The sequence below is a fragment of the Apostichopus japonicus genome, chromosome 7, assembly GCF_037975245.1.
Source record: "Apostichopus japonicus isolate 1M-3 chromosome 7, ASM3797524v1, whole genome shotgun sequence".
In the NCBI taxonomy this organism is placed as follows: domain Eukaryota; kingdom Metazoa; phylum Echinodermata; class Holothuroidea; order Aspidochirotida; family Stichopodidae; genus Apostichopus; species Apostichopus japonicus.
In genome coordinates, this window is record NC_092567.1 from 18,967,603 (window position 1) to 18,994,200 (window position 26,598).

General features: G+C 36.9%; 1 protein-coding gene and 1 long non-coding RNA gene across 7 annotated transcripts in view; one reads left to right on the plus strand and one right to left on the minus strand.

Annotated features, from left to right (window-relative positions):
• The window catches only part of LOC139969604 (protein kinase C and casein kinase substrate in neurons protein 1-like), a 48,476-nt gene that overhangs the window by 10,565 nt on the left and 11,313 nt on the right, over positions 1-26,598 (plus strand). For 2 of the 6 annotated variants that reach the window (XM_071974715.1, XM_071974716.1), the window contains exons 2-8: positions 11,296-11,595; positions 13,043-13,245; positions 16,008-16,145; positions 17,024-17,250; positions 17,748-17,868; positions 19,398-19,549; positions 20,786-20,845. In XM_071974715.1, coding sequence (XP_071830816.1) covers positions 11,367-11,595; positions 13,043-13,245; positions 16,008-16,145; positions 17,024-17,250; positions 17,748-17,868; positions 19,398-19,549; positions 20,786-20,845 — 1,130 coding nt within the window. In that variant the 5' untranslated portion in view covers positions 11,296-11,366. Of the gene's footprint in view, positions 1-11,295; positions 11,596-13,042; positions 13,246-16,007; positions 16,146-17,023; positions 17,251-17,747; positions 17,869-19,397; positions 19,550-20,785; positions 20,846-23,089; positions 23,222-26,598 lie in introns of all 6 variants that reach the window. The other 4 variants (XM_071974717.1, XM_071974718.1, XM_071974713.1 and 1 more) reach the window with 3 other exon arrangements.
• LOC139969607 (uncharacterized) lies at positions 490-15,998 on the minus strand. The gene is made up of 2 exons (XR_011793771.1): positions 13,443-15,998; positions 490-1,285 (listed from the first exon to the last, which is right to left on the minus strand). It is a non-coding gene; the product is annotated as an uncharacterized lncRNA (long non-coding RNA).

Here is a 26,598-nt window from a genome sequence, read left to right on the forward strand (position 1 = left end):
TAGCTTATTACATGGATTGACGATGACTGACATTTCAAATCAAATGTATATAATAAATATTATAAATGGCAAGAAGGTTTGAATATATTGTAAGCCTAAACCCAATTGAATTACACCTACACACAGTAGAGTATTAGATGTTTGAGGAAGCTGTGTTGCGGAACATATTTAGGCTGTACTTGGAAGGTTGGAAATAATGTACAGTAGTAGGCTACCTATTGACTGTACATGTTTCTTACAGTAGATATATTGTTTATGCAGGCAGAACAGTATCAATGTGTACTACATGATTTATCTCTGAGCAAATTACATGAACCAAGGTCTCCCAATTTTTTCTTTCTTTAAACATATTGTTTTAATTACTCATAAATGAGAAAAGGGGACTGACTTTCTTCAAAAAATTTTTAAAGTCAGATGGCGTTTGGACAGCATTACTCAGGCATGAGACTCTTCCGCGGAAACGCGGATTTCCGATTATTTTTTTTTTCATTTTCGCGTTTTTTCTCGTAATTCGCGTTTTTTATTATTTTTTTTATTTAATCTTTTTTTTTTTTTTTTTTTTTTTTTTTTGCCGAACATGCTGGACTCTGAAGGGAAGGAACACCGAATTTGACCAGTGGTGGAATCAAGTAGCACAAAGCAAGCAAAAAAGCCTTTTTTTGGTTCAAAAAAGCTAATGGAGAAATTATACAAGCAGAAATTCCACACTTTTTTGGCGAGTTACGTGATGTGATAGATTCCATCTAGAGTCCACCATTTTGCATTTAAGCCCTCCTTACCTGACAAAAAAATTCTAAAGGGGAGGGGGACACCCCCTCCTCTTAAACCCCTCCCCCAGGACGGCGATCGATAAATTTCAGATTTTTTTTCCCTGGCTCATTCTCATCCCTGATTACTGTAGCTAAAAAATATCAGTGAACCCTCTTTCTAGATCCCAGAAGACATTTACCTCAATCCAGTCTTATACCTATCTCCTAGATGTGTACATACACTATAGATGCACTCTGATCTACCTACTGTAGCTTTCCCAGAATTGCACGAGAGTGAACTTCCTTCAAATACTGTACCTAATTCTTTCAAAAATTGTGGTTATACTACTTGATTTGAACTTTACTTCACTTCCTCATACATAGCCTGGTTTTCTGGTTGGATGACCCAGATCAGCCTTGGAGGTTGTTCGTCGGACAACTAGTCATTTAAAACAAGTGAAGATTGCCAGTTGTACTGTAACTCATTACTCCCAAATACAGTCCGAGGTACAGTAACTTGGTATCGCCCTCCATGACTTTGGAAAATAAAACAAAAACAGTTTTACCAGTTCAATTCTGGTTTTCTAGATTCAATAACCCTATACATTATAAAGTAGTGTACATGTTGGTAGTTCTTTGTTATTTGGCTCCATTTTTATCAGACGACCAAAGTTTGCTGTTCGGACAACCAAGCATTCAGACCAGGTTGTCCGATGAACAACCAGATAAAGTCCTTAAAAATTTGCCCTGCCTGGTAACATTTTAGTTTTTTTTGTCCGAATCAGAAGATTACCAGGTTTCTGAAGGCACTATAGAGAGAGAATATGTAGAGGCTGTGATGAGACAATTAAGGTTCGTAACTTCGTAGACGTTTGCAACCCATCGTTTCATCACAAGAATTCATTGTCACAATCTGAATTTTTTTTCTGGGGAAGGGTGCTCCTAGGTTCATGATGTCCCATATCCTTTAAATCAAATCTTGGATTCACTCTTGCTGGCCGTGAATGAAACACAATGACAACATGGTTTAGATGCATGCATACCATCTAATAGTGTAGTCCATGAAAGCACACTTCATGCATGGTTTAGTGGAATGGTTCAAGTGTTATTACAGTGTGCAGTATAAAGTTCACTCAGTTTTACATCCTAGCACAAGTAGAACCACTCCAATCTTTCCATGAATAAACACTGTTATCGTAGAGCTGAATTTATTGTTTTGTTTTGACATGTGCTAAAGTTGTTTGCATGATCACATGGCTGGTTTCACATAGGATTGGGGAAGGTACGGGGGGGGGGGGGGGGGGGAGAGGTTGAGTGGAAATGTTGATGATGACGAAGGTCACCTTGCAGAGCTACTGTACATATGCAAAGATTCATTGTAAGACTAACTGTACTTTACATACAGTTCATAACAACATTGTAAAGTCTGTGATCAAATCATACAGCACAGTTACCATGTTACAGTACATTTACACAGTACTAGAGTACTTGTTACTTTCCATTGAAGTTTCTCTATATCTTTGCAATGTATGTTTGTACTATAAAACAACCATGGTTATAGGTTGATGTCCACAGCAAAGCAAACATTTCTACTAGTTACCTAGTTAAGTGGTAATTAGTTGTTTTATCTAGGTCCACTTAAACATTTACGAACTAATTTTTTTCTTGGAACATTCTGAATTATTTTACACCTAGTTTAGTCACAGACTGTTATAATCACCAGTAACGGCCCAGGTTTTAATCCTAATAATAAACTTTCATTAATTGACAATGACGACTGACAACTTCAGAATCTCAGTTATAAAAGTGGCTGGTCTACCAAGACTATTTAAACACAAAATGTGATGTCAGCCTCTAAGAAGCAACAGAATAATTCAAAAGAAAAGTCAGAGACATCTGCAATGTACAATGCCTTGCAAATTCTTCAAGAAACAAACAGTGTTTAACTGATACTGATGTGAGTACCTCAATGTTACATACATACTGTATACCATGAAATTAAAATAGCATGGTTTGGTTTGAGTCACTAGTAATAAGAAAACAGAAAAGATTAATGCTCACAATCTCGTCTAGACTGAGTTTCCGTAATCGTCGTCCTAGTCAATGACAGTAAGCCTTAAAGGAGCATTCATAGGTCATAAATGTACTGTAGCATATATATTTTAAAGGTATAGGTATACATGTCGAAAACTGGCGTATAAAGTATAAGACTTTCATATATTTGCATAATTAAGCGCAAGACCCCTGTTAATCGTATACAATTAACTTACTACTGTGACCAGATGCGATAAACAACAGTTTCTGAACACCGATGTGGTTCGCAGTCACACAACGGTTAGGTCTCAATAGTCGGTAAACCTGTAATACAGTGTCATAAATACATGCAACTGCAACTCATTTAAAAATACTCAGCTTTTAATTAACATAATTTATTTAAATAACAAATTCAATACAATCAGTAGGTTAAATTAACGATCATATAGAAACATTACTGGGGTACCGCTCAAATTTAGGACTACAACGTTAATTAACACCAAATTCCTATCATTATGTCATCGCTTAAAGTTTTTAGTCACTTGATTTAGAACTCGATCTAATGACCCTTTGTAGAAATGGATTCATCGACGAGGAAGAACGAGACTTAATTTCGGCGGTTTGTTTATCCTGCACCGCCGTCCGAATTAGTTGTTTTGATAAAAAACACATTACGCATCATATTCTCTTGTCAAATACGTAGGCTTACTCTTTGAATGTGTTCCAATTGTTTCAGTCGTCAAGCATGATCAGCCAAAATTTAGGAGATGGGTCTCATTTCCTCATTAAAACTATGTACTACAGTACTTATATTAATTAGTAAATACTGAATCTATAATAAATGTAAAACTGACAGGTAAAATGAGGAACATTTTGACAATGGAAAAGAGCATTCCTCATGAAAATCCCTTCCCTGTCACTTTCTGGATTGTATCGAATGAAACTTGGGCGTGATCCCCGGTTACACAGTGTGCAAGGGTACTTTGGCTTCTGACTGGCGCCCCCAGCAAAGAAATGGCTGGCTTCTGACTGGTGCCCCCAGGAAATAAATGGCTATATATAGGGAATGCCATCGACTAAGGGTTGGATAGCACAGTCGGTATAATGCTGGGCTTTTAACAAAGAGGTCGCTGATAATTAAAACCTTGTTCTAGCCATGATAATTTCTTTGCTGTTTTCCATTGTCTAAAATTAAGTACAATACAATTGTATTATAAAGACCATTTGTATACCACAAACATACTTAAAAGTTCTTTGAAATAAAACTTCAAAGCCTTTTTTTGTTTTCATGCTAATAGCCAAGCCTTCTGCTGTACATACCAGAAGTAATTTAAAACTTAAAAAAAATTGCTTCAGATTCATTCCCAAAATTTTGATTCAGTATTAAACTAGTTTTCGAGTGAATGATCTTTTTCTGTTTTGTACGTCCCACATTTCATCCCTTTTTTCAAAGAAATTGATTAATTATTCCTCTCTTGCTGTGTATATATATAAATGAAGTAAACTAGAATAGCTACTGTAACCACCACCATTATATCCTCTACTCCTCTTGTCCTCTGATTTCATTTTGGCTATCTGCCAACTAGAAATCATAAATTGCTTTAATATTGTATTATAAATATAATACCGTAGATCTATATCAAACTGTGTGTTCTCTACAGAAGCTACAAACACGATACTACAGTACTGCTTAATCCTTGCCCCGCGCAGTAAAACGCATAATTCAAATTAATGAACTCGCAACATATATATATATATTGCTCTTTTGAAATATGAAAGGACGTTAAAAAGTATATCTATATATACCGAGCTATTCCTCACGCTTCAGCATTCACCCAATATATACATCCCATCTCCCATAAATAGCTACGGCACCCTTGATGAAATAAATCTCGACGTGTTCCGTTTCTCTTCTCCGAAATCTAATTGAAAGGCACGTAAATTAGCCGATTGATTCTCGTAAATAAAGGCCCTGGATCGGAGATACAGTACGACATTGATCTCATCTACCCAAATTTGCCGCAGGCGCCGTTACTTACAAGTCCTCGATTCGTAACGGTGAAGGATCGAGAGAGACGACACCGTGGGTCAATCCACGTCCAATTTGGCGTCGGATTTCAGCCGTTGCACTCTTCGATTGGTCGAGATGCAAATCTGTACAATTTAAAACCCTGGATGAAGGAACACTAGACATTGATATACTGTACTGTACTGTACTGTATTTATATTGTTACAAACAAAGTAGAAATGTCCGTGTTGTGATCATAATGGATGACAAGTGTTATTGTAGCTTGGGTACTTGCAATTGCCTTTTGGCTGGTTATTAAAGATCGGGAGGAAATGAGTGTGACATTGGATGTTGGGAGAAGAGTGGGTATGGATGGAAGAGAGGGAGATGGAAATAGGGAGGGGAAATGGATGGAGACAATGAAAATGTTATGATTAATGTTAAATGTTAATGTTAATAATGGGAGACGGTAGATCAATACAAGAGTATATTAGCTGTTTGGTATTTATTATATATATCGAATAAACCTGCCCGATATACAGTGACCCTTCATCCCAACTTACCTCATCCCAACAAATCCCAACCCCTCCCCTCCCCCCTCCACCCCTTTCCCTTATTCAAACCTAGCGATCCAAGCACCTTTCCCCCTCCCCCCTGCACCCCTCTCCCTTATTCAAACCTAGCGATTCAAGCACCTTTCCGAAATTATGAAAGAGAGCACTTTAAAAACTCTTTCTTTGATTTATATGTTTGTGCTTTTGAAATGTTACGGTCATTAATCAAACAATTTATAGGTCATTGCCCCTGTTTTTCCTCCGACGTAGAAACCAAAAGCGTACTGTATTGGTAGGTTTATTTGCACTTCAACTTTTACGACAGGTATTATCAAAATTATATTGATTCTGTTTGAATTGTAGGAATTAAAACAAAAAAACAAAAGGAAAAAGCAAAAGTTGAAATGGGGCCACAACCTTTTGTCGTGTAGACAACAACTAAACTACTATAAAAGCATTGGTAAAAGAAGTCCCTTGTTAGGAAATTTATCATCAAATGAAAACTTGTTTAGAATATACGTTTTTCCTCATAGTGCATTTGATTGGTATAGAAACAAATAGTTTTCTTTTAATGTATTTTGTTATAATCCTTTATATATCAAAGAGGTTTCTAAAATAGCTGGGAAGTCTGGGATATATGTTAAGGTTTTGTTGTAATGCCCAGAGTTGTTACTTAGAACTGAGGTCATGAAACCAGGTTATGAAGTGCATATACTGTACCTGCAGAGTACAGTACATATATACTTGACTACAGTCATGTACACATATAAGTTACTAATGTATTATATCTATATACAAATACTTAGTTATCATTAGCTGAGGGGTTTGTATTCATGCTGATGTACAGTAGGCTTATCCCTTAATCCTAAAAGAAGAAACTAGTACAATGTTTCAGTGTCAAGGTAATATACATAAAGAGCAGATAAGTTTATTACATCTTAGAGCATCGGAAAATCCAAATACAATTTATCCCTTAATCATTAAAGAAGAAACTAGTACAATGTTTCAGTGTCAAGGTAATATACATAAATAAGGGGTTAATCAACGGTCTAGCGTGCGTTACTCACAGGATTAATGCACGATCGGGGGATAATGCAAGCGATGCACGAGGGCGGAGCCCGAGTGCATCCAGCGATAGCATTAACACCCGGAGTGCATTAATCATGTGAGTAACGCACGCTAGACCGTTGATTAACCCCGTTCATTCATACACTACCATTTGTGTGGGGGAAAAATCATAAAACAAAACATTTTTGGTTACATATAACCGAAGATTTATTAAAGTGATGCCCCGTAAGTCGAATTAACGATTAACAACCAGCATAACAATAATGTACATGTGCAATTATAAAGTAATACTGAACGATAGTGAATAATTATAAAGGAAACGTCTTTGAAAGGCTGTCATTCATAAAAGATGAACCATAATAACATTTTAACTAATGTTTGGCAATATTGCGGCCATAAAACTATTTTTGAAAGGTCTCAATAACAAGGAACTACAAACAATTACTAGTTGGCTTCATCATATCAATACCCTACAGCTTCTGGTTCCCATAGCAACCATTCTAGGGACAAACATGTACGTATGGTATACAGTCATACGATAACATAGAAGGCCTTGTATTGAACACGTACACTCACTTGAACGTACACACTACACAGTGCTTGGCACTGCGGTCGTTTAACTTTAAATTTATAACACTATGAGCAACATAACGGCCTTGCGAACATTTAATTACGGACAGATACTGGATATATTTAAAGTCAAAGCATCCACAACTGTTTGGTGTTTTAATACGGATATAACTATGAATTTTGGAAGTAAACATTCACAGGACTTTGGAAAGAACATTTGGAAAACAGTTTGGACATGTTAGACGTTTCAGCCCTAACAGCAGCAGTAACGTTAATGTCATTGTTGGAGGCAACAGCTGTGCAGCCTACACTATGGCCTAGACTCGAGTGCGGATCCATGTTTTCGCGTCCTTTACCATTGATGGCATCTTGCAAGACTTTTGAACAAGATCGTTTCTGTGAATTAAGTCTTTCTCAACCAGGTTTGCAAATCTTCCATTGTTTTCCTGAGTGTCTACCTCGTCTAAAGTGCGCAAATCGAAGTTCAAATCAAACGTTATATTAGCCATTTTGTGTTTTTGATGTATTTCGATAGCTCATCAAAGCAGACGACAAAACATGGTAACAATTGTATTCATCCGCCGGTAATTTTACCGTGCGTTACTCACAGGATTAACCACGGTCAGCTGACCTGAATGGACCAATAGGATTTAGGAATCTTTACTAAGTATGAATGAAGAGCAGATAAGTTTATTACATCTTAGAGCATCGGAAAATCCAAATACAATTTATCCCTTAATCATTAAAGAAGAAACTAGTACAATGTTTCAGTTTCAAGGTAACATACATTAGAGCAGATAAGTTTAATTACTGTACATCTTAGAGCATCGGAAAATCCAAATACAATTTATCCCTTAATCATAAAAGAAGAAACTAGTACAATGTTTCAGTTTCAAGATAACATACATTAGAGCAGATAAGTTTAATTACATCTCAGAGCATCGGAATATCCAAATACAATTTATCCCTTAATCATTAAAGAAGAAACTAGTACAATGTTTGAGTGTCAAGGTAACATACATTAGAGCAGATAAGCTTAATTACATCTCAGAGCATCGGAAAATCCAAATACAATTCATCCCTTAATCATAAAAGAGATGTACAAAGTGTCAGTTTCAAGGTAACATTCAGTATCAAAAGACATTTCTAGTGAGTCTATGCTTGTAAGTTTAATCATACTTTACCATGGATACCAGGATTCTTAATAGTCCTCTTGGGTTTGTTCTTGTGATGGGGAAGAGAGTGGGGGGGGGGGGGAATATCTGTAGATAGTGTACTCAAACAAAGTACTCAAACTCTAGCTTTTAATTTTGTACTCATATGCTTGTACTGTACTGGTACTCATGCCAAGGGAAGTCTACTACAGTATAAAGCTTGTACATAGGCAAGTTCATACTTGTGTAGTCTGCCACAGTTTGTAAGTATGTACAGTATACTGTACTATAGTAGTATACTGTACTATAGTAGGGGGATTATTTCTCATTTAATTCCACAGCTAATAACTGTACCCGTTCGTCATTCTGTGCTCCGTATAGTTTTCTAGCACATTTACTCAGGTCTACAGTAAACAGATACAGTTTCCTTGTAATTTCATATACAGTTACTGTACATGTTTTCCCAACAGCTGCTTTTCTCCTAAAATTGATAATTTCCTGAATTTTGAAGTTCTAGCTTGAGATACATCACACCCAATTACAGTCATTTGGCTTGAATTGTTTGTATTGGGTGAGCTGATGCAGAGTTTCAAAATTCTGTATGCAGCTTAGTATTAAAACTGTAACATCACTTGTTCTGTACAATGTATTGCTGTAGTCACTGTTAGTTATATGTACAAAAAAACCATACTGTACTAGCATATACCTTACAGACAACAGCATGCACAGTTGCCAACATACAAGTCAACAGTCAATTTTTATATTTGTATGGTAGGCTACGTGCATAGGTCATTCCATGAAATACAATCTGTCCCAGCACCAGCGTTTCTTAGTTTCCTATGACGGGTCGGACTGTCTGGCAGGATAATGAAAAATAACCTGGTTCCTGTTCCCATATCCTCCTGATAAATCCTCCTTCTATTACAGTAGATAACAGGCTGGCCTATGCCCCCAAATATTTTGTCCTTTTTTTCTTTCTTTCTTTCTATTAGCAAATAGATTTTGTCTGTTCCCCTCCCCCATCTCTAGAGGGAGACCAATAAGGGTGCGACATGAAGGTGGGGGAACAGATAGGACCTATACAGTGATTCAAATAAATACAACATAACAATTGAAGAGCCATTCAGTTGGGACAATTCTAGAGTATCTACGTTTATGTCAATTGCACTCATACTGAGCATATGAGCAGTGTGATTATCCTTCTTCTATTAGAGAATGGGTTGGCCTAGGCCCCCAAACATTTGTCTTTCTTTGTTTCTTTTTTTATTAGAAAATAGATTCTGTCTGTTCCCCTTCTCCCCCCCACCCTCCTCACCCCTAGAAAAGCATTGGGATCCCCTTAAGAAGAAGTGAGTGTCTACGTAGAGCTACACCCCTAAACCATGAATGTTATTTACATATTAAGAAATGACTTCACAGGCATTTGAAGGAAATAGAAACATCTCCACTTAGTGGATTATAAACTTGAAAGGGTGTACAGTATACTGTAAAGTCCGACTGTAATTAATTCACTGTACGTATTGTGTCATTTTCCGTATACATGTGATGGCATGATGATGGTGTGTTTTAAATTAGTACACACAGTGACAGTATTACACATGTATGAATCATATCGTCAAACGCCCTTATAACTACTTCAACCTACTGTTACAGTACAATACAGTACAGTAAACCACTCCCAAGGTACAAAGTCTACATTGTCAATAGTATTTACTGTTAATAGCCAATTGCACCTGATTATCATTTATTCAATTGACAACTTTCAGGTGGATTGTTTAATTTGACTCAAGTAGTTGTTAATTAGTTATTTTTTACCATACTGTAGCAAGCTGAGGATCCCATACTGTAATTTAGATAGTACAGTAGCTGGATGGTTGGAAACTTGGTGGTAAACCTACTGTAAACTTGGTTTGCTTCATTCGTTGGTCTTTCAGGCCCGCTTAGTCTACAAGAACTACATGTATGTTTGTATGTATGTATTCTTTGTATGTACGTACATGTACAGTATGGGTTTATGTATAGGTAGGGTGTATGTACGTATGTACTGTTGTATGTATGTTTGTATGTACGTACATGTACAGTATGGGTTTATGTACAGGTACATTATGGTGTATGTACGTATGTACTGTTTGTTTGTATGCGTATATGTGTGTGTGTATGTATGTAACTGTATGTGTACATGTATGATTATGTATGGAACACCCAAATCCAGAAGCAAAGTGCCAAAATAATTCACCACGAAAAAGAAGCAAGTTTACTGACATACTAAAATATATATGCGAAACATGGACAGCACCTAGTAAGTAAAATAGGATACTGTAGTAACACTGTTAATTTGTGTCTGAAAAGCAATTAGGTACAGTACTTGTACTGACATTGTTTCCCATTCATGTAAGTTGGGTTAGTGGGACCCAAAGTATGGTTGATGGGCCTAGACCCGACAAGCAACCCTCTGTGCTATTGGCTTGAGGCTTTAATTACCTCAGACATTCTTTGTGATTTTGTCCGAAAAATGAAGGGGTGAAACACAGGACCCATTCACCAACAACAGACAGTCAGCGCCACAGTGCATGACTTACCGTTTTTAAAGCAATATTTAAACGTAATGTTTGGCAACTCTTTAAACACAGCAAGACCTACATGAAATTTACTTCGCTCCTCACTCACCTGTCTCCTCACAACCTCAGTACTCTCAATCTACCTTGTCTAGAATGAACTGGTAACCTTTTAACACTGTGTGCCCTCTATGACTAGACCCTCCAGCCAATGACCTCACTTCTCATTCTACCACCCAAAGTAACAGCATAGTACATTTACATGCATCTCATAAATTTACTTTGCTCCTTGCTTACCTGTCTCCAAACAACCTTAGCACTTTCATTCTACAGTGCCTACAATGAACTGGTAACCTTTTAACACTGTGTGCCCTCTATGACTAGACCCTCCAGCCAATGACCTCACTTCTCATTCTACCACTCAAAAGGTGTCTTGAAGATCAGTGTTGTGCTCGGATTTCTTTACACCCAAGTTACTTGAAACTGTTGTGATCTGGACCTTTTTTGGTGTTTTCCTCGCAGGCAACAACTATCGAACACTTTAGACTGACCTTGCCAATATTCATCTTACCCTTTATCTTCTGTTCTCTCTATTGTTTGCAGATTTTTGTTCGACGTGAAAATTATCACCAGAAGTGACAGTAAATTTTAGTGTGGATCCTCCGAAAAACGCCATGTCGGTTCACAGCGCAGATCCGGATCAGAATGCAGAGTTCGCTATGGATTCCCAGAAGAGTTTCTGGGAAGTACACCAGTATCGCAGGACGGTGAAGCGGTTGGAGGACGGCTACGAAACCTGTAACAAACTCATGCTCCTGCTGCAGGAGAGGGCAGAAATTGAGAAGAAATACGCCAAGAGCTTGAAACAGTGGTCGACCAAATGGCACGGCGTTATTGATAAAGGTATAATCGACTTTTGACGTTTGGGAAGCAGTGGCAGAGCGTCCATACAGTCAGAGGGGGCGGATGCCCCCCCTGACGGACTCAAATGGACTGCTGGCGCCCTTTTCAGCTTTTACCACTTTTTACTTATTCGCGATTATAGACTTTTTTATTGCGCTCCCAAATACCTATTGACATTTGTCACATTTTGTTGGTGTAATTTTCTGACAAAATGGCAAGGACATCTATTTATTCTTTGTTTATCTGCAAATAAGCAAGGCCCGGAAAGGGTAATTTCCGGCGATCTAGGGAGTATCTTTACTCCAGAAAATTCTGTACGCTCTTCGCCAACTTGTGGTAGTGCTCCGCTTAGATAGTGTCGAAAGTGCCCCTACAGACCATTCTCACCCCCCCCCGACCAATACCCCTAGCTCCGCCACTGTTGGGAAGAGATACTTATAGATCGACAATCACATCGATTCCTTGCATTGTATAAAGCAACCAGGGGTGGGGGGGGGGGGGTTGCAGGGCAAGGAGGTTTCAATGGTTTGAAATTGATAATTGCACATTGTACAAGTTTTTTTTTATTTTTTATTTCCAGCTAAAGCAGTCGTTACTTAAAGACATGTCTAAACACCACCATGAAACTGTCTTTTATTTGTAGTGATATCTTTAAGGGGTATTATTAACATGTGGACACTGGCCTCTGTCATAGCATTCACATGCTAGCCCAGTATGTGACCCGATCTAAACGTTGACTCTCACTGAAGACCCTACCTTATTCCCTTCTTCCTCTCCCCTGCCCACCCCCCTGCCTCCCCCCTTCTTTGTCCAACTGATACCCTCCTATGTAAAGCAATATTTTGATAGTTATCTTAGAAATCTTGTCTCCTTCAAAATGTTTCAAATCAAACTAGGTGCTTTGAGCTGCCTTATCTTGTGTTTTTGTAACATTGCTTTTTTTGTTCAAACTGTGCTAATAAGTTGAACTTTGACCTAGCCGGTCCCCATCTGTATGCAGATTCATCTTGCATATTTGCATCATCGTGAATTCTTTCGTGGGATCGTTTTTTAATCATTCAGAAATCTGCAAACGGTATAATCAGGTGCATTAGGACCGATATGATAGCGCCCTCTATAGAAACTCTGTAGATCATCTTCAGTGAACGAAATTTCCTTCACATGTATTATCCTTCACAAGCAAGAGCATTTCCTAGAGATGATTGAAGATAATTGAAGATAATCAAAGATGTCGATAACTGTGTGATCGAAGTCTTCAGTTCCATCTCGGAGGTCTTTTTTGCGACAATATCGAGGCGGTAAAAATCTCTGATTTTTAAATCCCAAACTAGGCTGCCGTCGATAGCATATCATGATCTATCTAATTGAAGGTTGTGTCAGCAATTATACAGACTATATATGTGAAATTGATGTTTTTTTTTAATATTTGTTCATTTTTTGCATCTAGGACCAGAGTACGGGACCAACAAATCGGCATGGAAGGCGACCCTGACGGAAGCTGAGAGGAGACACGACGTCCATCGCGACATCTGCACGAGACTGAACGGCGAAGTGGTAGCGAGCATCAAGAACTGGCAGAAGGAGAACTACCACAAAAAAATGATGAACGGATTTAAAGAGGTCATAGATTTAGACGAGGGGTTCAGGAAGGTTTGTTTACATTTAAAAAAAAAAATATGAATTTTGAAATATGATTTATGATTTTTTATGATTTTTATGATTTTATGATTTTTATGATTTATGATTATGATTTTGAAATATGATATGAAATATGATTTTTTTTTTTTTTTTTTTTTCTTGGGGGGAGGGAAATTTTGCAGATGATATTTACTTCGTTTCTCACTTACCTGTCCACTCACAGTAATTGCACACTTGCTCTACAGTGTCTAGAGTGACCTGGTGACCTTTGACATTGACTTCTCCTGTTGACCAACTGGTCACCTCAAGTCAACCTTACTGTACCTCCTCAGTTTTGTAAGTTGCTGTCATTCATTGTAACAGTGGCAATGCAAAAGCAATCAAAAGTTACTGGATTTAACAAAAGTGCAACCGTAAAACTTGTTCTAGAAAGAAGAGAGAAGAGTATACAGTAGTAGTAAGTGACCTAAGTAGACCAACAATAAACATGTGGATATCCCCATCTGAAGTTACAATATAAGAGCTTTAATTACTAACTATAAACAAAACTTTATAAAGTTGTAACCACTCTTTTCCAAGTTTTGCGATATTAAAATTCATAAGTTAATGACACAAGACCCCTTTAGAGTTGATATGCAGAAAATCAGATCCACAGCACACAATTATATGTCATTTTGGTAAATTATTTTCACTGACAAAAGCATGGAACTGCCAAGTTGGTTAGGCTTCACTGTGCCATACGCTAACACCAGTAGGATAGTATTAGGTTTGTTAACACAAAATAGTGAAGAAAACAATGTTTCATGTCAGAATACCAATATACTTAAGGTGTTCAAACAGTTTTTGAGGCATTTTCTACATGCCATCGGTCATAATTTGCAAAAGTTGTTTTGAGACAAGTTTGCTTACATTATCTCTGCCATGATTTTATGCAAAGAGTTTTCAGATTTTCACTCAACATTGTTGCAGAAGCCTAACCTTAGTGTACATAAAGTATTGACATTGTAGATCTGTACTATGGAGACTTGAACAGCAGTCATAGTGGCGAATAAATTTTTGCGTTTTGGCGAGTAGATCTTTAGTCGCGGTCGCCAAATGGCATTACTTGTAAAAATATTTGTCAAGGCCTGACTTAATCACTTTTTTATGGTCTTATATTGCTTACTCTGATATCGTACGTTTGTGAAACTCTTCAATCGTTCCAAGACTTTTCCGAGTTGGCCGAAACATGTTTCGTTTATTAGCTTCGGTTTTCCTTTCACTCATCCAACTGTTTCCTGTTGTGACATTGCAAGCGATTAATAACAAGGTGATGACTGACTACAATTGCAGTGCGTTTATGTGAGAATGTAGGTCACAGACTTTTCTGACTGTAGTCAATGTGGTTTTAGATGAAGAAAGAAAAAGGCTCTGGCTGTATATGGAAGTCTCATTTATGCATTCATTCTTGACGGTGTAAAGAATCCTTTGTTTGGTACTGTTCTGAAGTGAAAAAAAACCCCCACAATCATGACAATTTGGTAATTTTGTTTTTTGGCCCGTTTGCAGAGATTGAGCGAATGAAATATATTCAAATATATTCATCTATCTAAGCTGTTTTTGTACCAAAATATTAACCCTATGGATGCCGCACGTACAGTATGAGCACAACGGTCTTGCCCTCAATTTGTAGAGCCTGCACGGTGAAACGAGTTTGGAGAGTTTGGTCTCACTCAGTGCAAGGGAAGCAACTAATGACTCCAGGGTGTTTGTGAAATATGTTCTTTGAAGGGCTCCCTCTCTCTCTCTCTCTCTCTGCTGTAGGAATGCGAAAGTCGAGCAATATGGAGAGACATTATGCAATGGTGCTAGGCATGGGTGTTTGGCATGGGTGTTTGGCAATGGTGCTAGGCATGGATGTTTGGCATGGGTGTTTGGCAATGGTGCTAGGCATGGGTCTTTGGCATGGGTGCTAGGCATGGTGTTTGTGGTGCTAGGCATGGTGTTTGTGTACAATACATAGCTCAGCATTAGCAAGTATGGTTATGAACAGGGAAGGTGAACAAATTTGCTGTGCTTGCGTTCTGATTGTTTTGTTTTTTTTGTAATCGAACAAAAACAATAATAAAGACCGGACACAATGTTTTGATTTGAATTGTTGATTCACTCGCTCCCTGCAAAGAGAGCCAAACGTCTTGACTAAGTTACATCGCTGTGGTTGTTCTCTCAATGTTGCCAAACACGTTTTGTAAACAATAATAAAAGTTCAGACACAATGTTTTGATTTGAATTGTTGATTTGATTGAATTGGTGATTTGAATTGTTGAAATATTGTGACTGACGTACATCGTCCGTGATTGTGTTCACAATATTGCCAAACACGTTTTGTAGAGTCAGGGGTCTGTGGCTTCCTGTTTATAGTGCAATGCATGATGGGGCTTCAACATGGCGTCCATTGTATTAACTTTGAGAAAGACCTGATGGGATGTACGTGTCGGTTGAGTGCATGCTGTCAAGGTCTTTAACTTTCTGCTTTTTTCATGATTCATGATTCTAAACCTCAATCATATAGATAAAATAACAAGAGATACAGTACAAGATATTTAATGAATGACAACAACCAACTTCTTTCATGAGACTCTCAATAAAGGGACCAAGTGATTAGTTTCTGTACCATAAATAAACAAATCTGTGCGTATGTTTTGATAAATGTATACTGTGCCGTCTGCTTCTGTTCTAATGTAGAAATCCCATGATTTTCGTTCATCATTTGTGCATTTCCATCATCTTTCTAGGCTCAAAAGCAATGGGCCGTCTTGCTGAAGAAGACTCAACAATCACAGAAGACCTACTACAACTGCTGCAAAGCGGAGAAAACTGCCGAATTGCAGGAGAAGGCCGCAGAAGGGGACACGACCCTGTCACCCGATCAGGTACTCGAAACTGAAAACACTTTGACCATTGTTTTGTTCAGTTTTACAGGGATGTATTCGGGGTAAAAGATTTTTAAACAGAAGTCTTGTCTATTACTTCAGTGCTCCCTTACATGCCTGCTAGCCATATGGTGACGTTCTGCACCACCCAACGACCCTCTCTGGGTCATTACCCTCTTTCTTTCGGAATGTACCATTCTGTATACTCACGTTTATTATTCTAGTAATCGCCTTTTTCAGTAGTCTGTGCTTGTGGCGTGGTTTTAAATTTGAACACATAATACATATATTATGGTGTACTGTACCAATTTTTTCTTCTTAAAATTTGAAAGAAAAAAAACATGTTTGTATTTAGAAGTTTTGAATAATACCTCAAAGGTGGGTGGATGAAAAGAAAAATAAACCGAAAGACTCGCAGTGTGTTTGGACGAATTAAACATTTCAAAACGTGCATGTAGCCGTTCTGAATGGTAAATGTGGAAGAAGGAACGAGTGGCCGAATGTCGGACGGGTCGGTCGAGCAGTTGTTAAAAAATGTCACCCGTTAGCAGGTTTCGGTAAAATTCCCCAAAAAACAAGTACGTGCATGAAGTAGTACTTCAAAAAAGTCACCACCCGAAGTCGTTTAAAGTTTTGTAAAAATACTTTTCTCTAAGATTCTCAAACCTTATATGAATGTATCAACTGATGAAATCGATCATTCAATCAATCAATTCAATCAATGAAGTAGTACTTCAATAAAGTAACCACCGTAAGTCATTTTAAGTTTTATAATAATACTCTTTCTAAGATTGTCAAACCTTTTATGAATGAATCAACTAATCAAATCGATCATTCAATCAACCGAAACGAAACGGTTTTGTCTCTCGACCTCGCAGGTGAAAAAGATTCAGGACAAGAGAGATAAGTCGACGCACGACACCAACAAGACCAAAGACAAGTACGAGTCTTGTCTAGAGGACATCAACGAACACAACCCCCGCTACATTGAAGACATGACAGTGCAATTCAAGAAAGCCCAGGACTACGAACGGAAAAGGCTACAGTTCTTCAAAGAGGCTCTGATAGCCGCCCATAAAGTATTGGACCTCTCTGTTAATGATAAGTGAGATTTTTCCCCATTTGTTTTTTTTTGTTTTTTTTGGTGGGGAAGAGGGTATTCTCTAGTTTTCAATGAGGTTTGGCAGATATTTTGCCAACATCTTGAACATTTTCTTAATATCGTCAGTACTGCAAGCAAACTGTTTATTGTGTCAGAAGTTGCTAAAAGCATTCGGCCGTCCTGACCGCTTTGAAAGTCGTGATTCATCGAATTTTCCCGAGTCACCAAGGAGTGAGTAAAACTTAGACAGCAAGATGTGTCAGAAAGATAAACTAGTAGATTTTTTATCTTTCCAAAGTTTGCTTTGACCCTTTTTGTACCAGTGAGTGCTTTAAATAGTGCAATATAATTTCAGAACTGAATGGTTCTCGCGAAAAATTTAAAAAAATTAGGAGTGATGGGAATCAATTTTGTTCCACTGTGTTCACTGTAGCATAAAACATTACATTGTGTCATGTTTATTTTGTTGGTTTTTTCTTCTTTCCCGTCCCTGCTCACAGATTTTCAGCGATTTACACCGATTTCATGAACACCTTGCGAAGTTCCGACTGCGAAAAAGATCTAAAGTGGTGGTCAGCTAATCATGGGGTCAATATGGCCATGAACTGGCCCAACTTTGAGGTAAAATGGTGGTTGATACCAGCTGTTCACTGAAATGTTTGATACTCCTGTTAGCCTATAATTCCAAGTCATTTTAATAAACGTGCTTATAAAATGGTCAGTCCATTTTGTAGGTATTGCCTTTTTTGGGTAAAATGTTAGTTAAACCTGTTTAAAGTAACAGAAACTTAGCTTACCGATAAGTTGGCAAGATCCCAATATGAGTTCAACCTAGTTAGCCCTCGCTTGGTTTATAACCGAATAAAAAATGGCTGATTTTCCGGGTATTGTGTGATCTAAGAAGTAACCAGAATTGTCTTCCATATCTTACTCGAGCCAGGAAGTCAACACTAACGCTGCATAGGCCAGCTACAGCCAATCAAGCATATGCAACATGTATAAACTTAGTACTGTACCGCAAGCTAATAGTATCCAGCACAGCTGATACACTGTGCTGTGTTAACATTGGCTTATATAGAACACTTAAACACACAGTACTTGTATGCAATCTGTTCACAAGCCAGAACTACTTTTATGTTTTGTTAATAGAAGCTTGCTCTGACTAAGTTTATCACTGCTCTTCACCCCTTTTTCTTAGTCTGCCAAAGTCCTTCCTTGGCTAAGCTGTAAGATAATCCCTGATGGTACGAACAGTTATCTGATGAGCAGACTGTAAATCACTGCAAGGGAGTGGAACACCTCTTGACATTTGCTCTCGGCATGTTCAATTGGCCTGTCATTCTAAGACTGTGTAAATATAGGAAACAGAGTTGGTGAAATTACTGGGAAGTGCAGCCAGACAATTTCCTTATGCTGTAACTAAACTGTACACCAATATCATGCTCTCAAAGCACTGGTATTGACAGTACAAACAGTTCCTAACCACATGACATTCATACTGCTATGTACTGACAATACGAGTGCTCTGAAGCGGGACATGACACTACAGTATAGAAAAAAATTGTCCCAACTGGGTGGGAAGTGTTTGTCAGTAATGAATATGTATTCAGCTCCTGTAAAATATTCAAGCATACAGAAAAATAGCACCTAATCAACACAGCTAGGCTTACTGTCGTAACTGAGAGGAAATGCATCACCATGAACAAAAAGGAATGCTTATCCTTCACGTATATCCCTTACAAACATTTACAATGGATATTGGGAGGATGTGGATAATTGGGTGACGAAGGACACAGGACAATTTCTTTTGTGGTCCTTTCAAGTTTCTTTCGTGTCATGCTTTCAAAGCACTCGTAAAGACAGTACGAGCAGTATGAATATCCAGTTTCTCTCATATAAAAGTAAGGAACTGTTCATACTGTCGGTACGAGTGCTTTGAAGCATGATATTGGAGGACAGTACACAGTGGTATTAGCATTTAAGGAAATTTTTCCAACATAACGTAGTCTCCCCACTTTTTTTTTGATGCAGGAATATTCCAAACAATTCCACGCCATCACCAAAAAGTATGCAGTGGTATTGGCATATGGAAATTGTACTAATGTAACCTAGTCACCGCGTTTTTTTTTTCTTTCCTTTTTCTGATGCAGGAATATTCTGAACAAGTTCACGCTATCACCAAAAAGTCATCAAAGGGTAACGTCGGGGGTAGCGGAGGGGAAGGCGTCGTCGTAGCTTCATTCAAATCCACGTCGGAATTCTCGAACCAAGACTACAATGATCCGACGTACAACACAAATTCGTAAGTACATCTTCAAAGTTCACTTTTAGCCTACAAGGAAGTTTCTAAAAAAGGGGGGGGGGGACAGACAACCGACCAATCATCTTTAGTCTTACACCTGACAGAGATCCTCATGAAGAACAACTCGCCCCAAACAGCTAAGAAATATCTGGTTCCATTTGGGAGATATCCTAGTTTGAAAGCCTCATCTGGGGAGGGGGGGGTGGGCTGTCATTTTGTAAATCTGTGATGTCATTGGCCCTCTAGGATCTGAAACCAGTGAAATTTCTCTTTCTTTGGGTTTTTTCTTCATATTTTGCCATCAGTAGGTCCTGTTCAGAGGTTTAATTTTTTTAAATTAATAAAACCCATCTCCAGTTACAGAAAATCAATTTTGTTATAAATCAAGAAAAACATTAAAAAGAAATTGAAACCCAAGTAAATTTTTGTATGTGATGGACCATTAAAAGTCTGTGATATCTTGCAAGTGGAATCAGATTTTTCTTTGCTGTTTGGAGTAGTTGTTAGTGACAGTATCACATTGTCTAAGTGGTTGGATTTTGTGTTTCCTTTAAAGATAGATACACATAGTGTTAGAAACTTATATTTATCCATCGAGAAGAATAATAGTAATAAAACTAGAACTAACCATGTCATAGCAAATTAAAAAAATGGCAATGTTAATGCATGGAACTTGCATAATTTTAACTGTACAGATATAATGAATTAATTTTCTTTTCAAACTTACAGCGAGACCGGTAAAAGCAAATTAAAAACCGTACTTTTTTAAGATTGCATGAGTCAATTATATTAATGTATAAAATCGTGATAGTGCACGAAGATTAAGTCCCTGGTCGTTCGTTACGGCAAAGGAATGAAAAAGGTTTGCAAATGTGGTGGTGTTGGGGAAAAGCAAGCATGAAAACATTGGGGACATTTTTTCGCTCTCAAACCAGTGAATTATATATTTTTCGGGATCAACGAGCGTACCGAATGTTGGGTCGCTATATCTTCTGTATGCATGATGCATGAAACGGACAAAGTTGCTTGAAATTAAAATTCTCACCTTAACCTTGGAAGTTTTTTTCACAAGTGGCAAAACATTTGAGTAGCATATTTGTGAGAAGTGTCTAACCACTTTTCAATAATGTGAGTAGTTAAATCAGGATTTAAATGCTGCCATTAATTAATTAATTCATATTTAAATTCTACTGATAAGTTTTCCCGCCTGTCTTTTTTTTTTTGACATAACATTAGCCATCAAAGATGGTCAAGCTCTAATTCCTACGGCTGGGACTCCAGCCCCAACGTCGAAAGGTGAGATTTGATGTCTGTGCACCCCCCACTATTCAAGACATTAACAGAAACACCAGTTTTTGCTACAAAAACCAAAAAATCAGTTTCCCTTTTCTGGTCCTTTTTCAAAGTTACTGAAATTTGTTTGATTTTATTTCCGTTGTTATTCATTATTGTTGTTGTTGTTGTGTTTATTTATTCCAGATAACCCTCCCATAAATTTGTTTTTGTTTAAAATATACAACTTTTTCATCTTACTGTTTCTACCCTTTTGTGGTCTTTTGTACACTGTTAAAAACTATTGATAACCTTCCATATTTGTTTCTAACTGTTAGTTGAATAGTTTAGTTGAATAAATTTTGTTGTGGTTCATCCATTAATCCTTTTCTTTTAACACTAAAGCAAACCTTTTTTTGATGATAATTTGACGAGATATTCTTATTTAAACAGAAATGCAGGCCTGGTCTAATAAAAAAATTAAAAAATTTCCTGGTCTGCTAAGAAAAACCCACACAAGAAGTTTAGAGGAGTGCTGTAGTTGCGCTAAATATAAAAAAATTCCAGGTGTGCTCAAAAAAAAAAATGGCACTCCTTAAGAATTTTTTTTTGGGGGGGGGGGGTTGGAGGGGTGCTGTAGCTATGCTAAGAATTGTTCTCTACAAGATAATTTCTGTGGGTGTGCACTTAACATTCAGTGTGTGATTTCATCTATTGCCCTGCCGATGTAGGGCACTGTTGATGTGTACGCACCATGAACATCTTCCATGAAATTTAGTGATACTGCCCTTGGAGGGCAAAACACCAATATCACACATGTAAGACCAATTCAAGAATGGGGTTAGTTTAATGAATTAAGAAGAAAAAAATGAGTTCTTCTATATTTCATTTGAATAATGATAAATCCCACTTCTCGCAGTGAAGCAGTGGAAATCGGAAATCACATACCCCCAAAAGACAGGCCCTGGATACTTGAATAGCTACGAATGTTGCATTTTTACCCCTGTAAATATTTGTGCTTGCCTTGTACGGAATTATTCAATCTCATGAAGTACAGTAGGTTTTTATAAACTTTAGCCTTAAGGATAAAATTTATTATTAACATAAAGTAATCAAGAATTCAAAAAGATTCAAAAAGAACAGAAAATACACCATAAAATTTTGAGAGAATTCATACTACAGATGTTGTAATAATCTATCAAACAATACAGAAATTATGCACATTTTAATTTAAATATTCATGATAAGTAATTAATAACAACAACATCCAAAACAGAAGAAGAGAGAATCTAATATTACAAACAGTGGGTGTCTGTGGAAATGAGAAATATCGAAGACAAAAATAGCTCGCCTCAAATTTGTGAAATTTGAGACTATTTGATGAGTCATTTACTAGATAATAGGGTGGAGGGGGAGGCGTTATTTTTAGTCACAATAGTAACTGTGTTAAAATGACAAGTCACTAATAACTTGCATGTTGGTAACAATGAATTTAAGGGAACACCAGCTGTGCTGAGTTTTGTCTGTTTCAGCATACAGTGTGGAGAAGTGATCACCTATGAAATGTAAGTTCTATGGCCACCTAGCCAGTCCCCCCCCCCCCCCATATTCAGTACACTCTTTGTGTGTGATTATCTAAGTCAAAATCAGTTGGAATTTTTCCAAGATATACACAGTTTGAAGTTTTTCATAAATCTGGGAAACTCATTCAATATGTGCAAACTATGACGTGAAGTGTTGCGCTCATCAAAATGTCTGTTTTTTAAGGCGTTAATAAGTTAACCCTTAATTACAAGCCCACATATATCATTTGAATAATGTGATGTTCCTCTTTTCAAAGAAGACAATAAACATATCTCCAAAAATCGCCATAAGTCACATACCTGTGTTCAATTGTCCTTGAAACGAAGGTTATTAAAAACAAATGAATTATCGTAGCCGGTAATTGTATTGGCAGTGCAGTTCAAAAATGTTGAAAAACAGTTTGAACAATAAAAATCTGTTTTGATTCCTGTTTACATTCATAGGATAGAATTCCTTGGTAATGAAAGTATTTTTCCCTTTACTATCCTTGTGCTCTATAACCTCCCTCCCCCCCCCCCCCCACCCCCAGACATGCTAGAATAACATTATTAAAATATTAATGTTATTATGTTTTTTGTAGAATTTCACCCAAATTGAAAAATTCTAAACTATTTTGAGAATTGGTGAGAATTGAACAAGAGTTATTAAAGTGAAGAGAGTGTGTGTGTGATTTTATTTCTATAGAAAGGTATACAAGTTATACAACAAAGGTATACAACAAAGGTATACAACAAAACCCAAAATTCCACCGAGACCAGCACCGAGAAAGGGCTTGAATGGAAGCAAGAGACCTTACCAGATAAATTCTCATAAGTGGTGAGGTTTACGGAAGAGAGCATGAAAAAAACTCATATTTAGCACCAAATTTTGATTTGATTTTATATTATGTATAATATATCTTATTAGTTCTCTCTCAATATCAAGAGTTGTAGTCTCTTTTGCTGCTATAGGTATGGATAATCCACAGCTGGAAAATCTTGCAAAAAAAATGAAGAGTTCCCCCCCCCCCATCCTTCACCCCTTCCATCAATACATCGATCAATTAAAATACAAATGAATCCATAATTCAATCAATTCGGCCGAGACTGCATTATTTGGCAATGTTCAATGATTTGAACATTATCATTGGTAGGAGATCGATCAATAGATTATCAGTTGATAGGAGAAGTATCGATTGTATTATCCCTTCAATTTCCCACCAGTAAATACCATCAAAAAGACACCAGAAGTTATGATTGGTCTTACAGAAACTTTCATGAAACTGTCAAAAACACCAGTTTACAATCAGAACTTTTGGACCTTGCATCAAGCTCAAAGTTTGTGGTGGATTTCAGAACAAGAATTAAATGAGTTCTAGTGGGAATGAGTCTCCACATTTACCTGAGAGAACAAAAATTAAAAATAAAAAATTTCATAAAAAATATTTTTCATAAAAAATATTTTTCATAAAAAATATTTTTCATAAAAAATATTTTTCATAAAAAAATATTTTTCATAAAAAATATTTAAAAAAAATAATTTTCTTAAAAAAAGGTGTGACCTTGCTTGGAATTGTCAGACATCTTGGTAATAACGCAAGACAGAATAGTAGTTTTAAATCATATTTTTTATAAAAATGGATCAAAATCCTTTGTGGATAGTTTGATAACATTGCAAATAGAATTTGAATCTGTAAAATAAATATTACTAAATTTTTCAAAATCTTGGATCAAGATTAAGTTTCAAGTCCTTAGTATTATTTCTGTTTCAAAAAAAATATGATAGAGAGAGAGAGATAGAAGGGGGGGAAAATTTGACCCCAAGTCACGACAACAGACAGAAAAACTTTCTCCTCTTGATGTGATCATTGAAACTGGTTTAATTTGCAAAAATCAATGTAATAGTGAAACCTTTAAACTTAAATATACCTTTGAGAAAAGAAAGGGGATAAAAGGCAGTTGACATCTCCAAATTAAATGCAAGATTTTCTGTCTTGGATGATAGGTGAGAAAGCTGCATTTTGTTTTGGTATTTTTGCATATTGAGCACATTTATTAGTTATAGTTTTAATTTCGATCTTAATTTCTTTATTTATATATATTTTTCATGCCTGGCACAGGTTGTTTGAAGTCATGTAAACACATAATCATCCATGGCAGTTTTTGGCTTCTTTTTCTTTTGGTGAATTTTTTTTAAAAGGTGTTGTCATTTACTGGGTAAAAAAGTAAGAAACGACACAAATTAAGTTTGCAGCTTCACTTACGTTTCGTTAGAACTTAGTCTTCCATCTAAAAGACACTTAAGTCCCTTCATATTAATTACTTAGTCATTTGTATGACAAAGTGTGTGTAAGTCGTAACTGTATAAAGCATGTGCGTTTTGATAACGCACTTTCCAACAAGAAAAATCTTGGACTTTGTTCTGTGGTAGTTTCAGGTAGTGTAAAGTAATTCTGTCCAACAAGATTGTTGTTTCACTGTGAGGGTGTCCCACAGACAATGTGGAACTTTGTTTTGAGGTAGGTTTAAGGTAGTGTGAACAGTTATACTGTCCAATCATCCCTTCGGACTACCTCAATGGACAATTCTTAAAAAGTTGCCTAAGAAACCTTACCTTGTCTCAGACCACTGGACAAGCCTTAAGGAATAAGTTAATGATAGTCTTTTAAAATGTTGCAAATGAGGAGGAAAGAAAAATGCTCCATTCTCCTCCTCCTCCTCCTCCTTACAAAATTAATATCAAACTAAATTATTTATGTTTATAAGAAAGATTACAAACCAAAGAATAGAAGCAAAATTTGCCCGAGGTCTCTTCCTACTTACGACCTTAGCCTTGAACCAGCCTTAGTATCAGCCTACCATGCACATTTGCTCTATCTTAGTCTAGTGAGATTTGGATTGTGTCTGACCCTCTGCTCAAACCAATGTTTTACTCTGGCTTGCCATGAAGATGGTTATTTAGAACCCCCTGATATGTATAGAGTTTTAGTTCCACAAAGTAATGTTTTTTTTTTTTCCATTATCAATCCTGACAATTAATGCTGTAAAACTACTTGTCAGCGGTTCATACAAAATCTTAGAAACAGCATTGAATAAATGTTTCTTGTTGGTTTATTTGACACAGAATATCAAAACATGGACTTTGCTGTTGCATGCCATATACCACATTAATAACTATTTCTTGGAAAAGTAATCATTACTCCCACCCCCCCCCAACTCCCCGCACAAAACATTTGTTAATGTTGAAACCAAATCTGATTTGGTACATATGTGAATGTTACACAGTAGTTGACAAGAATGCAGTTCCAATAGTAATAGCCATAAATATCATAACGTAAGTAATATTTATTCCGGGGCGGAAAAAAAGGAACACATCAATCAGTGGGATTTGAAAAACTGTGACATTATGTTTGAAATTGATTTTATCCCCACACGATAGAGATTATGTTAACAACAGCGTCATCAAAGAGCATACATCTGAACAGCCAAAGGTCTACTGTAAGTGGTAAGTCATACCTAACAGGTGAACCAACCACCACCCCACCCCCTCGAAGAGGTTAGTCTCTGGAGGTATCGCAGAATATTACCCCACCAGTCGTTGCGCAATCCATATAAATATTAAAGCTGCACTTCTTGTAAGCAATTAACATGTTTGGTAACCGGCTCCTTGTAACTTTCACAGAAGTTTTGCTTTCTCCCACTTTTTTGTGGGAATCTGGGGAGCAGTGGGGAAATGTGGGGGGAGGGGGAATGTGGGTGAACTGAAGTGGTTTGTATAATTGTTGTTTGCAATGTGTGATATCAACATCAAAAGATACACATATATATATATATATATATATATATATATATATATATAATTGAAATTGTTATGATTTGGAAAGTGAAAAACTTCCAGCCTCCACTGGGATTCGAACCCAGGCCTCTCGCTTTATATGCGGACACCCTAACCACTAGGCTATGGACGCTGATTGTATGTCCAGAGGTTCGAAACCGGTAAGGAAGTCCGAAATTCCACTGTAGGCGTTTGTGTTTATATTTATATGTATATACACTAACACACATAAATATATGTATGTATGTATACATATGTATGTAAATATATATGTATATATATATATGTATATATATATATATATATATATATATATATATATATATATATGCACTTATCAGGACCAATTGAAACTTATCAGGATATTGCTTACTTATTAA